The 13,285-nt window shown below is 27.4% G+C and overlaps 8 protein-coding genes across 8 annotated transcripts; 5 read left to right on the top strand and 3 right to left on the bottom strand.

Moving 5' to 3' along the window:
* Positions 1–50: 50 nt before the first annotated feature.
* Positions 51–3,290, top strand: PNEG_02220 (hypothetical protein). Its single transcript, XM_007876013.1, has 9 exons — positions 51–606; positions 653–790; positions 839–1,190; positions 1,233–1,448; positions 1,490–2,249; positions 2,296–2,551; positions 2,596–2,739; positions 2,790–2,972; positions 3,025–3,290. The coding sequence occupies exons 1-9, from the start codon at positions 424–426 to the stop codon at positions 3,232–3,234; spliced, it is 2,442 nt and encodes an 813-aa protein (XP_007874204.1). The 5' UTR covers positions 51–423; the 3' UTR covers positions 3,235–3,290.
* Positions 3,291–3,295: 5 nt separating this feature from the next.
* On the bottom strand, positions 3,296–3,648 carry PNEG_02219 (ribosomal protein L34; the record flags this gene model as incomplete). Its single annotated transcript, XM_007876011.2, has 2 exons — positions 3,296–3,420; positions 3,471–3,648. The coding sequence occupies 2 exons, from the start codon at positions 3,646–3,648 to the stop codon at positions 3,296–3,298; spliced, it is 303 nt and encodes a 100-aa protein (XP_007874202.1).
* A 254-nt stretch (positions 3,649–3,902) lies between these two features.
* On the top strand, positions 3,903–4,967 carry PNEG_02218 (hypothetical protein; the record flags this gene model as incomplete). Its single annotated transcript, XM_007876010.1, has 5 exons — positions 3,903–4,039; positions 4,082–4,422; positions 4,471–4,577; positions 4,709–4,840; positions 4,890–4,967. Exons 1-5 carry the CDS (start codon positions 3,987–3,989, stop codon positions 4,965–4,967), a joined length of 711 nt encoding a protein of 236 aa, XP_007874201.1. The 5' UTR covers positions 3,903–3,986.
* A 260-nt stretch (positions 4,968–5,227) lies between these two features.
* On the bottom strand, positions 5,228–5,739 carry PNEG_02217 (hypothetical protein; the record flags this gene model as incomplete). Its single annotated transcript, XM_007876009.1, has 3 exons — positions 5,228–5,391; positions 5,435–5,552; positions 5,605–5,739. The coding sequence occupies 3 exons, from the start codon at positions 5,737–5,739 to the stop codon at positions 5,228–5,230; spliced, it is 417 nt and encodes a 138-aa protein (XP_007874200.1).
* A 126-nt stretch (positions 5,740–5,865) lies between these two features.
* On the top strand, positions 5,866–6,352 carry PNEG_02216 (hypothetical protein; the record flags this gene model as incomplete). Its single annotated transcript, XM_007876008.1, has 3 exons — positions 5,866–6,161; positions 6,209–6,269; positions 6,314–6,352. The coding sequence occupies 3 exons, from the start codon at positions 5,866–5,868 to the stop codon at positions 6,350–6,352; spliced, it is 396 nt and encodes a 131-aa protein (XP_007874199.1).
* A 100-nt stretch (positions 6,353–6,452) lies between these two features.
* Positions 6,453–9,548, top strand: PNEG_02215 (hypothetical protein; the record flags this gene model as incomplete). The annotated part of the gene is made up of 13 exons (XM_007876007.1): positions 6,453–6,464; positions 6,487–6,519; positions 6,556–6,574; positions 6,606–6,684; positions 6,729–7,143; positions 7,187–7,349; positions 7,400–7,560; positions 7,606–7,859; positions 7,904–8,040; positions 8,081–8,885; positions 8,931–9,042; positions 9,085–9,259; positions 9,304–9,548. 13 exons carry the CDS (start codon positions 6,453–6,455, stop codon positions 9,546–9,548), a joined length of 2,610 nt encoding a protein of 869 aa, XP_007874198.1.
* Positions 9,549–10,012: 464 nt separating this feature from the next.
* PNEG_02214 (hypothetical protein) lies at positions 10,013–13,071 on the bottom strand. The gene is made up of 9 exons (XM_007876006.1): positions 12,582–13,071; positions 12,357–12,536; positions 11,973–12,311; positions 11,794–11,914; positions 11,582–11,748; positions 11,397–11,534; positions 10,943–11,353; positions 10,715–10,899; positions 10,013–10,675 (listed from the first exon to the last, which is right to left on the bottom strand). Exons 3-9 carry the CDS (start codon positions 12,052–12,054, stop codon positions 10,154–10,156), a joined length of 1,626 nt encoding a protein of 541 aa, XP_007874197.1. The 5' UTR covers positions 12,055–12,311; positions 12,357–12,536; positions 12,582–13,071; the 3' UTR covers positions 10,013–10,153.
* Positions 12,777–13,228, top strand: PNEG_02213 (hypothetical protein; the record flags this gene model as incomplete). The annotated part of the gene is made up of 3 exons (XM_007876005.1): positions 12,777–12,870; positions 12,963–13,076; positions 13,127–13,228. The coding sequence occupies 3 exons, from the start codon at positions 12,777–12,779 to the stop codon at positions 13,150–13,152; spliced, it is 234 nt and encodes a 77-aa protein (XP_007874196.1). The 3' UTR covers positions 13,153–13,228.
* Between the last annotated feature and the right edge of the window lie 57 nt (positions 13,229–13,285).

Below are 13,285 nucleotides of genomic sequence, written 5' to 3'. Positions count from 1 at the left end.
GCTTTGTCCGTTAGTAAGGTCTTAAGCTACTGGGAAAATACAAATCTATATAAAACGGTATGAAAGGCTAAAAATTGGAAAAATTTGACTCAACAGGCTATATTTAATGGAAAGGAGGTTACCTTAATGTGTTTATGCTGATTAATACTTTTTTTTGTCTGAATTTTAGAAGGTAAAATGTAATTTGAAACTATCTATGAAGAATTCTAAATAAGGGTGAAAAAGAAGGGATTCTAGTGTTAATGTAAATGAATCAGTCTTTTAAGATAGAGTGAATAATTAATTTTGTTGAAATAGTGGGTATTTTATGTTTTTAAAGTATTACTGTTTTGAAATAAAAAATCTATATAAGTAGTTCTGAAAGAGAAAAAGAGTTTAAAGACCAAGAAAATATCATACGGGTATTTTGAAATAGCTGTCAATATGGCGGAAATCAGTAGAAGGAAATTTATTGATACAATAGTTAATGATGAATCAGAAAAGATAAATAAGATTATTAATCAGTCAATTTTAAATGATATGGTATCTTTAGAAAAGTTAAAGAGATCGGAAGAGCCTTTAAATGTTGCGCTCGAAAAAATTGATGTGGAAATAAAGAAAACACGGGTTTATATGATTTATATTCTATATATTTGTTTATGTAAATATCTAGGAAACACTTTCAAGATTAATTTTGAAAAATGAAACATTGTTTCTAAAAAGATTTAACCAAAAAACTGAACTTTATGAAAAAATAACGGAATTGATTGCTAATTCATCAGTCTTGTCGGAAATTGAGATTAGTAATCAAGTATTTTTTAATTCTTTTATCTTTTTCTAAGTTGATTTTTATTTATAGGAAATATCGAAAACACTTAATGATAAAAGTGAAAATTTGAGGGAATTGAATGATTCTATACAAGTGAAGGAAGCATTGAAAGACACTGTTTTGAAAATCAAATTCATAGTTAGCTTAATAAATAAAGCGGAAAATTTCATTATTCAGGGGGATTTATTTAGAGTTTTTGATACAATAAATGAGGCGGAAATTGAATGTAATACTATTCGTGATGAGAAAAATGTTGTAATTTTATCTTTTTTCAGAGAAAAAATATCAAAGCTTAAATCAATTTTAATTGAAAGATTTAATGATATTTGGGACGATTTTGTACGTTTTGAAGACGAATTTATAGTTAAGAAACAATTGAAAGGTGCGCAAATTTACTTATTTTGTATATTAATAAAATATAAAGGTCCTTTTCAAAAAAAAGAGTCTTTAGTATCCTTTATAGAACTATCTAGGCAATTTGAAATGTTTGACATTCATATGATAGATATCTCTAATTATTTCGTATCAAAATATTTCCAGACTTTCTTGTTGAATAAAGAAAATTTTTATGCATTGGATTGGAGTGAAAATGATGATGAGTATCAATTGATTATCAAAATCGATACTTCAAAAAAAAAAGGTATATTTTAGAATATTTTAAATTATTACTTAGTATTTTAGAATCAGTTTTTCCGTCTTTGTTGATATTAATTAATTTTATAGAAAAAGCATTTCCATCTATCATGTTATCAAGTTTAACAAAACACCTTTTTCCTAAAATACAATCTTTTTTAACCAATGATTACATAAATAATATCATTCCGGATGGAATTGATGGATTAGATAAATTTAATGGGATACTTTTAGAGGGCTTTGAATTTAATAAAGAAATTAAACAAACCATATGGAATAATTACTTGGAAATTGAAAAATGGATAAAACAAGCATCAGAGAGTTGGATCATGAAAATAAAATCTAATGCTATTGATTCTGTTAGGAAAGTTTTGAAATTAGAGGATCCCTGCAATATTATTATTGAACGTGTACAAAATATAAAAAGTAGACAAGTTGTTGATGATGAAAAAGTTGATTTTGTCGATAATAATGATTGGGATTTGGATTGGGGAAATGAAGATAAAGAAATTTTTGATGACGAAAAAAATAAAGTTACTATAGAACATGATACTTGGGGATTGGATAATGATATAGTAGATAATGATTCTGAAAATGATCATTTGAAAGATGAATCATGGGGTTGGAATGATAATAATTATCAAGATATAGATACTAAAAAGCACCGTGACATGAAAGATCTAGAAAATAAAAAATCTTTGTCAGATTTTTTAGAATACAAGAGCTATGCTATATCTTTTTTTCCAAAAAAAATTATTCCTATTGTTCAAAAGCATCTTTCTTATATAACGGAGTTAATGAAGCCTCAGTAAATGATGAATATTGTTTCAGATTATATTGGTAATTTTTTATAGATATGCAAATTATATGATGGCATCTTTTTTTCCTCAATTATCTGATTCTATAACATTGATTCTAAGTACGTTTAGGGCATTAGTTCCTCTCCATTGTAATCAATTGTTAATATCACCTATGTTATTATATAATGATTTTATATATTTTTCTGAATATCTTCAAGAACTTTATGATGGTTCGACTGAGTTGCATTGTATTCTTGAAGAAAGTAATATTTTTCGTGAAGCAGGTAATTTTGCATATTTTTTTGAACTTGTAGGGAAATTATATGTATATTATATATATTAACTTAAATATAGCAAATGCAAAAAAAAAATATTATTTCAATTCTTGAACGAACTCGTGGATTTGTGAATTGTACAGATAAACAGCAAATTGAAATATGTTCTTTTGCACTTTCTGATTTACAAGAAATGTTTCGAGTTTTGTCGAAATCATGGGGAGTACATATTTCTGAGAGTTGTATTGTATATATTCATTAATATTTATATAGGAAATTTTCACTAGAGAAACATTATTTGAATCTATTGGAAGGCTTTTAGAAATTGTTGTCGTTTATATTATTACAGCAATTAAAGATATTCCTGATATATCTGAAGCAGAATCTAAACAACTCTCGACGTTATTTAATCAATTTGCTCAAGTAGAAGATATTTTTACTGTTGAAAAACAAATGGTTAGTTGTTGTTATTAATGATATATACTATTTTAATAGTTATAATTATTAGTTTCCTATAACACCAACATATGTTCCAAGCTGGCTTAAGTTTCGATATTTGTTGGAAATTCTTGAAGCTTCGATGCAAGATCTCATGTATTTATATAATTCTGGGGCCTTGGTTGACTTCGAAAAAGAAGAAATTATAGATTTGCTTAAAACATTATTTGCAGAAACGCCAAGTCGAGCAGAAAATATTTTAAAAATTAGAAATAGTTGATTTTATACATATAAAAACAATAGTTTCGGTTAGTTCTTTATAATCATAAATACAGAAAGAATTAATGTGTTAAATATTTTCTTTTTTTTGTTATTCTTCTAGCAAGAATTCTACGACCACTAGCCGATCGTTTTCGGCTAAGAAATCCATGTCTTCGTTTGCGTACTCTATTTGACGGCTGATATTCTATATATATCAGAAAGATTTTATATGGAAGGATTTATATATATGATTACCTCTTCCATAAGTCCGAAATCTTTTAATATTTAATATCCATAATTTAGTTGGTGAAGAAAATAGTGAAGGGCTGGATTTTTCGAACTGAAATCTACTATTTTTTTCATTTAAAACTGTCTCGTGTTTTTTAATAGTTTTTCTGTACAGATTCTTCATTAATATCATATTTGGAGTCATTTTTAAGATTCTTTGATATAATGAATTTTGAAATTGTCTATTTTGCATATAAATGCCGTTTTTTTTAAAAAAAAAAAAGATGGATCTATTAAATAACGTTTTTCTACTTATATTCATCTTCTTTTGCTGAAAAACTGCTCTTTTATGGCATAAAATCTTGATAGATTTCTAAAATCATAATTAGTGAGGTCGAGTCGTTACCAGAGCAACTTCTCTTGAAAATCTCGAGCACTGCAAGAAAAATTAAGTACGGCTTTGAGCATGCTTTGAATAGATTTTTTTTATTGTTATAGAGTTTTTTATAAGAATATTTAAAGGCTCTTTTATTTCATCTAAATATGTTATTTTTTTCTGAAGAAAAATCTAATTCTATGATTGAAACACAATTCAAGTTTTCTGATAAAATAATAATTGAAAATATTAATGACTATAGTCCATATCAAGATAATGGCGGTCTTTGTGTTGCTATATCGGGTGAAGATTATGTTATTCTTGCAGGAGATACTCGCCAAGTAAGAGGATATAGCATTCATTCAAGATATCAGCCTAGAGTCTTTAATATTGGTGATAATTTAGTAGTCAGTGCTTGCGGATTTTCGGGTGATTGTGATGAGGTAGTACGGCTTTTGAGGAGACAACTTATCGACTATCATTTTAAACATAATAAGAAGCTTTCTGTTAAATCTGCTGCTCGACTTATACAGACGATTTTATATAGTAGACGTTTTTTTCCTTATTATATTTATGTATTAATTGTTGGGATTGATGAGAATGGTGAATTGAATTTGGTTGTTTTTTAAAAAAGATAAATTATTTTTATAGGTAAAGGTGCTATTTTTACATTTGATCCAGTAGGATCTTATGAAAGGGTTCCTTATCAAGCAGTTGGCGATTCTGCTTCTCTAGCATTACCAATGATGGATAATCAGGTATGAATAAAATGATTGTTATGGAATATCCTAGTATGAGGAATTTATAATAGATTAACCTTTTTGTATGAATTAAATGGTCCTTCATATTATGGATAGCCTGTTATATGTACTTATTGAATTTTTTATAGGTGGGTTTCAAGAATCAATATGAAATAGTCGATGGAGAATTTCATTTGCGAACTCCTGTTTCTTTGTCTTGTGAGGATGCAATGAAAATGATCAAAGACACGTATAACAGTGTTGCAGAACGCCACATTCAAGTATGTATATTAATTTTTCTTTGAATGTTGCGTATTTCTAATATTTAAGGTTGGTGATGCATTTCAAGCATTTATTGTGACATCTTGTGGTATACGTATTGAAGAATATCAATTAAAACGTGATTAATTATATAATGTACATAATTTTGCTTCGTAGAGTTGATTTTTTTAAGATGTTTTCCATTTTTTGTTATATATATATATATGTATTAATTTAGATAAGATTTATTGATTAATAAATTTAGTAAAAGTATATAGAATATGATTATAATAATATAGATAGAAATGAAATGAAACGAAACGAAATTAAGTTTGCTTTGAAAAGATGTTTGTAATAAAGATTTTCAATAAAATATATATTTTAAAGCAAATGACTGCCTGAATCATTTATGTTGTAAGTGCTTCATAACCTCGAAAACTAACAAACATCCAAAATTGCCAGATTAAATCGAAAAATGCATAAGTAAAGGTCAATCCATTTGAAATAGCAGGATTATTAGAAAAATATATCCATAAAATTAAAGCAAATGCTTGAATTGTTCGTAAAGGTGCTATTTTGTGATAAGTTAATTATTTTTTAAAGAAAAAAAAGACTTAGATCTTTAAAAAAAGTCAAATTTGTTTTTAATAATGCAAAAAGATAAATCCAAGAAAGTTGAAATAAAAGCATGCCAGCAATAACAATACCACTTGAATCACGACTAGGTCGTGCCTATTTATATATGTTAAATATGTATAAGTTTATATATTATCTTATTTTTTACGAGATTCATTGCATCTCCCAAGACATAAATAATACCTTGTTCAAGAACTTTATCTGGATAGAAAATACAAAGAATACTTAATGTAAATAAAATTACAAGATAACTTTCGATTTGTGTTTGAACCTGAATCAACATGATCTTTCCTATGTATATTAAAAAATAGTAATAAAAGCCAAATCGTTAAAATAAAAAGGCGGATAATTCGTTTAAACTTTTTAAGATTAATATATTGATTTAAATCAATGATTTAATTTTAAAAAAATGAAATCAAAATCTTTGCCAAGATTATTAGCTGGATTTCTTAGACAATTCCCTTCTATAAAAAATAACAATTCCTTAAATCAAGATGTACTAAATCCTTTTAAGCCTATCAAAAACAAAATAACTGGCCGATGGAAAAACCCAATTTATTCTTTGCGACAACAAGCTGTATTGTTAAAACAAGCACATATCTTTGGATATGAGAAATTCCTGCCATTAAAATCTTCCGTTATTAAACGGATGCGCGGTATTTCACGCTGGAAAGGCACAAAAGGTGAGCGAATGAGAAAAGGAAAGTAAGTTTTAAAATAAAAAATATAAAACTGGATTAATAAGGGGAAAGAGCTGTACGAAGAATACGGGAGTTGGAGATGCAACCCCTGCGAATAGAAGCCTGGAAAGCTGTAAGAAAAAAATGTTATTAAATAAAAAATAAAGAAAAAAATAGGAAAAGAAGAAACGCTCTGAAAAGGATATTTTTCTTTGAAAAAAGCGTCGTTAAAGCCTAATTAAAAAAATGAAAATATAAATAAATAAGGATAATTACGGGTGTATATTGATTCAATAGAGAAGAAATAGGTATTAAAATGCAAAATATAGTGTATATTTTTTTAATTTTAGATTTATATTATGATGTTGCTATGGAAACAAAAAGTACTTAGATCTTGAAAAAAAATAAATTATTTCTAGATAAAAGATATATTTTTCAGTATATTATTGTTATTTGTTTGTTTGTAAAGAGGTAGATTCTTTTAAAAGAAGAGAAAGGTGCGAAAAAAAAGCGGGAAAATTGGATAATTTTAGACATATTTTTGTTCTGTATGGAATCTTTAAAAATATATTCATTAAAATTCATTAGAAAGAGGTTTTAATTGTGGAATAGGTATAAATCTTAATGAGAATATGGATTCTTCTTTAGAAAAGGAGTCGAATATGAGTTTTATGAAAAATATAGATAAAACACCTCCATTACCATTCATTTATCCTCCTCCTCTTCCAAAAGAAAATTTGGGGTTGCCAAAAGAGTCTCAAATATCTTTACGAGAGGATGAAGCGAAGGAAAGTTTTTATAAAAAAATGTTTTCTATGAAAACACAAACGTTAGGAATGTTTGAAGGACTTGGTAAATTACATGAGTTTGATGATACAGCGAACCATAATAAAAATACGTTGAAAGATGTTTGCAATGATTCTATATCTTCTGAACTTAAAAGAAATGAGCCCTTGTCTATAGAGGAACTTGTAAAAAAAGAAAAAGAGCTGGCTGCTATGAACAAGGTAGAAATAGATTTATTATATTATGGTTTTTTGATGGAATTAGCCTAGATTTTTAACACGAGAGCAACGGGAGGAAATTGCTCTTGAAAAACGTCGCATGGAAGTTAAGAAGAAAGGTCAATATATTGATAAAATGAATATGAATGTTTCAAAGAATTTTTTCCCAAAAGATGGAAGGAATGTTTTTTTCGGTAATAATGAAATGAGTCAGTTATTTGTATTTTTTCATAAGAAATATTTTAATCTAGTTGTTTAGATGGATATACGAATGGTACAAAAACGATACTTACTGGATCTAAAACTATGAGAGAAGAAATGACGGAAAGGCAAGCATCTGGGTCATCTAAGTTATCTTTAAAGAAAGATGATAAAAAGTCAGAATTACCAATTGAGGAAAAAGAGATTGAAGATATTCGTGTAATTGTATATAACGACTTTTTAAAAGTCATTAATATTTCTTAGAAAAGATATTTAGGAACAACTGATAATAAGAAAAAAAGGCGGAAAACGACTGAAAGAAAATTTGTATTTGATTGGGATAATACGGAAGATACATCTACGGACGTTAATCCGATTTATTCGAATCGTCATAGTGCACAGTTTTTAGGTAGAGGAAGATTAGGAGGCTTTGATGATAAAAATAATAAAGATTATACAAATTCTTATATTAATGTATTGTCACGTTCTTCTAATGAGGAAGATAGAGATAGAGCTAAGTATTTTTGTTTTTATTTTTATTTTTTTATATTGACTTTTTAAGACAATTGATGGAATTGGAATATAAAAAAAGTTCTAGAATTAGTTGGGATGATATGCATTGGTCAGAAAAACCGTTAGAACTTATGAAAGAAAGGGATTGGCGTATATTTAGAGAAGATTTTAGTATTTCTTCAAGAGGTATTTTAAAATGTTTTATTTATTATGTCTAATGTTTTAGGCGGATCTATTCCGAATCCTATACGTAATTGGAAGGAATCAGGATTACCTAAAGTTATTCTTGATATGATTAAAATAGTAGGATATAAAGAACCTTCACCTATCCAAAGAGCAGCTATTCCTATCGGTTTACAAAATCGTGATATTATTGGTATTGCAGAAACAGGATCAGGAAAAACGGCATCATTTGTACTTCCTATGCTTGTATATATTTCTACGCTTCCTCCACTTAATGAATATAACAAGAATGATGGTCCTTACGCAATTATTTTAGCTCCTACAAGAGAATTGGCTCAACAAATCGAGACTGAAACAAAGAAGTTTTCCTTATCAATGGGCTTTGTATGTGTATCAATTGTCGGTGGGCATAAAATTGAAGAGCAGGCCTTTAATTTGAGAGATGGTGTTCATATTGTTATTGCTACTCCTGGACGGTTATTAGATTGTCTTGAAAGACGTGTTTTAGTATTGAGTCAATGTGCATATATTGTTCTTGATGAAGCAGATCGTATGATTGATATGGGTTTTGAAGAAGCCGTGAATAAGCTTTTGGATGCATTGCCTGTGCGTAATCAAAAACCTGATACTGATGATGCTGAGAACCCTGTGTTAATGTCTAAAATGATAGGAGGTAAAGAGCGATTTAGACAGACAGTTATGTTTAGTGCAACAATGCCTCCAGCTGTAGAGAAACTTGCTAAAAAATATTTGCGTCGACCAGCAATTGTAACCATTGGAAATGCTGGGCAAGCGGTAGACACAGTTGTACAAATTGTTGAAATGATGAATACAGAAGATAAGAAAAGGTATTTTAAAAGAAGTTATTTATTATTTGTTTCTAAATTTTATAGACGAAGACTAGAAGAACTCCTTAGTAGCAACGATTATAGTCCCCCTGTAATTATTTTTATTAATCAGCGTCGTAGTTGTGATGCTTTGGCAAAATCTCTTGCTCGTATTGGGGTATTTTTTTTCTAATCATGAATGTATATTAATTTGATATAGTGGAATGCTGTTACATTGCATGGGGGAAAAAGTCAAGAACAACGTGAATCTGCCCTTTCACAGCTTCGTTCTGGTGAAGCAGATTGTTTAGTAGCAACAGATCTTGCAGGAAGAGGTATTGATGTTGCTGATGTATCTCTTGTGGTAAATTTTAATATGGCTAAAAATATTGAAGGTTTTTTGTTTTAAAGTCTTAGATTTTATTTAATTTGAATCTAGATTATACTCATAGAATTGGACGTACTGGAAGGGCAGGAAAATCCGGTACTGCGATTACTTTTTTAACACCAGAAGACACAGAAATAATGTATGATCTTAAACAAGCAATTAGTAAAAGTAGTATTTCAAAGGTTCCCGACTGGTTAAAAATGCATGAGGCTGCGCAAAGAAAGCCGGATAAGCAGCCTGTTAAAAAGCCAGCCGATGAATTATTATTTCAAATACCTCATGGAAGATGGTATTAAAACAGTCTTGTGTATGTATATTTTTTATATTTTATGCATTGGTCTTTCAAATATATCTGGAGTTTTATATATATTCATTTATTCTATCTCATTAGATCATTTTGCAAAAATATTAATTTTTGATGCGATTTTTAGAATCAATATTTGAACGATTGCTTTCCTTTTTATCTTATCAATTTAGATATTAAGGCATATTGTCGTCCTAGAATGAACTTATTATATTTTAGACTTGAACTTTTTAATTTTTAAAATTTAAGTCACCTGCATAATAGATATTAATTTTTAGAATTAGATATTCCAATTTTTCAAAAAAATCAAAATGTTTAACTAGAAATGATGCTTAAAAAGAGATTCAACCCGTTGTTTCTTGTTAAAATGTACCTTTCAAATTGATTATTTTATAAAAAATATTTCGCTTTTGTTATTAATGGTGTTCATTGTTTTGATTAAAAACCAATATATGTAAAATTTAAAGATTAAACAAAATTGTGAAATGAATCCGAAATAAATTAATGTATTTTTAAGTTTTTTTCTGTAGCTGTCTTTAATGAATTGTGTTTCATGATTTTATATGTAAAATCCCGAAATAAAAAATAATTAAAATTTTATTTATCTAAAGTTTCATCCTCTTCTACAATCTTTTGAAGGAATCTTGATTCTGCTTTTTCATTCTTTTTTAATCTCTTTGTATTTCCCAATTTGGTATCAGATTCATTATAATTATTACATTGCTCTTTTATAGCTGTTAGTTTTTTATATGAAGATAAAAATGAGGGATCCGAGTGTATTATTCTTTCATTAAATGGATTAGAAATGCTATTTTCATATGGATAAATGTATTTATCTGTATTGCAGTCTAAATGCTTAAATAGACCTTTTAATGGCATCTTTTTTTTAGAATTAGATATATATGAATTATTTTCATTTTTTAAGGCCTCCGATCCTTTTGAGCGATTAGAGATGCATAATGAAAGTGATAATATAGATGGTTTTTGTATTAAATTTGTATTTGCTTCATCAACTTCATGTAAAATATAAGATCTAGGTTTTTTTAAAGTATTTCCATTTTTACAAGTGTGTTTTTGCATATTCAACGATATTCCAGTATCTAAATTTTCTTCATTTTTCTGGATATAATTAGAATTATCTTTTTATGGGCAACTTACCGAATTTTTGTATTTTAATAATGATATCAGCCATTTTTTGAAAATAATTAATATAGATACCCTTAATCCTATATTGTCTTTGTGTTTATGTGACTTTTTTGAGATTCCTCTGCAATCATTTTCTATAATATTTTGAGTAGACTTGGGATAAAAATATGAACTAAATTTTGAATAAATGAACATATCTATAGTGTTAAAATATTGCATTAATTATATAATCTATGTTACCTTTTAAGTTAAATAATTTTTTAAATGATTTTTTTTTAATCATATCTTGTGAAAGTATATTTAGCCAAAAAAATTTATCTTTTTTTTGTTTTTTTGAGCTTTTCTTGTTTATAGAGCTTCCCGCTGATTTCTCTGCTTTTTCTTTAATTAATAACCATAAAGCTCTTAATGCATCACATTTGTTTTCAATTACACTTCTTTTAAGCATATCGACATTAATACCAATCATATTCATATTAAATAAAATATCTTGTTCTAAATTGGTTGAAAAATGTTGTAAATTTTGTACTTTTAAATATTTAAGATATTCTTTTCCTACGGGTTCTAGAAATGGATGTTTTAAAACGTCTATCATAGTTGGTCGGTTTTTATAATTTTTAGCCAACATTAATTGCAATAATTCAAGAGCTTCTGTATAAAATAAGAATAGAAATATATAATAATAATAAATAACCTGAAGACAAATCATTTTTCCATTTCGGATGGTCATTAAGAATTTTTGATCGCAATATACCCTCATCATCATCATCAAATGGCAACTCTCCACATAATAGTGCATACAAAAGAACACCTAAAGACCATACATCAATTTCTATAAATATTTTAATATAAATATTATTAAAATATTTTTCCATTTACTTTCTTCTGTGTTTATTGATTCATTAACAATTTCTGGTGCTGAATATGCTAATGTTCCGCTCCATGTTTGTAATAGTTTATTTGTAACTTGTTCACGAACAAAACCTAGATCCCCTACTTTAGCACTACCAGATGCTGTAAGAAAAATATTTTCCAATTTAATATCTCTAAAAATTTTTATTACATTGATATTTAAAAATAAACAGGCTTACCGGTGAACTGATCCATGCAAATGAATGTAGGCAACTGCGCTGGATATCTGCGAAAATAATGTTTTTGTTTCATATTCCGGCAATTTTGTATGTTTCACAAGATAATCATATAATTCCCCTCCTGATATTTATTTTAGTATAAAAACATAATAAAGATTTTAAATTTTCTGGGAAAAAACCTGAACAATATTCTTGAACCAACCAAACATGTTCTTCAGTATAAAGTACTTCATAAAGCCTAATAATATGTGGATGATCCATTTGACTATGATGGTATATTTCTCGAGATAAATTAATTGCTTGTGATTTTGGCGAACATTTTAAAACAATCTATATAACTTTCAAGTTATGTTTTTAAATATTTATAAACTTCCCTCCGATCCTGTTAACAAATGTATTCCTTTATAAACCTTTGAATACCCTCCTTTACCAATCATCTCGCCAATTCGATAATGACCTATTTGTTCAGGAACTGGCGCTCTTAATGAAGTAATTAAATCATGATATGATTGTGCAAGCTGTATAAAATAATCATTTTATGTCTAAAAAATATTAAAAATTACATGAGCTTGGAAATTCCGTTCTGATTTAATTAAGGTTGTTCCACAATCCATAAACCATATAAAAATATCTCTTATTCTTTTAAATATATATATTTCTATTTTGGACTTTTTATACTAAATTTCCGATCTATTCAAATTTGCCAGTTTTTTATATCTTTCCTCTATCTTTTTTCTTCTTTTCTTCATATCTATTAAAATCTTTTATGTATTTAGATTTATATATACCTAAAATATAGAGTTATTTATAATTTTATTAATAAATTCTTCTTTTTCTTATTTTTTATTTATATTATTCTTGAATATATTTGTGTATAGTTCCTTAAGGATATTTAATACTTGTAAACTATTTCTTTTTTTTCTCTATATTTTTCTTATGTTTTCTTGTTTTTCAGCCGAGATATCTTTTTCGAGAAAAAATTAATGGATTCAGCTACTGATGCTCCTTCTGCCTTTCTTCAAAAGATCATTGGCCACTTTGTTCTCGTCCGTCTTAGCTCTGGCATTGATTATCGAGGTTTATATGATTTTTTTCTTTATTTTTTTTTACTTTTTATAGGTTTTCTACTCTTAATGTTTTGACTTTATTGATTTTTTTTCTTGTTTTAGGTATTCTATCTTGTCTTGATGGATGTATGAATGTTGCACTTGAAGAATGTAGAGAATATGTTAAAGGCGTACTAAAAAACGAATATGGAGATGCTTTTATTCGAGGCAATAATGGTCACTTTTTGTTTTTTTTTTTAAATCGAAAAATGTTAATTTTTATATAGTCTTATATATTGAATGTGATGTTTGATCTTAAATCTTTTTAATTTTTTCCCTTTAATAAAATGGGATATTGTTATATTACTAAGTTCAGTTTTTGTTCGAGAAATAGATATTTTAGATTTTTATATTTATTTAATAACACATTGATTTCTAGATCCCCT

Source organism: Pneumocystis murina (assembly GCF_000349005.2).
Source record: "Pneumocystis murina B123 chromosome Unknown supercont1.12, whole genome shotgun sequence".
NCBI classification, from domain to species: domain Eukaryota; kingdom Fungi; phylum Ascomycota; class Pneumocystomycetes; order Pneumocystales; family Pneumocystaceae; genus Pneumocystis; species Pneumocystis murina.
The sequence above is the reverse complement of the archived record's forward strand: the minus strand, read 5'-3'. Positions and strand labels throughout refer to the sequence as shown.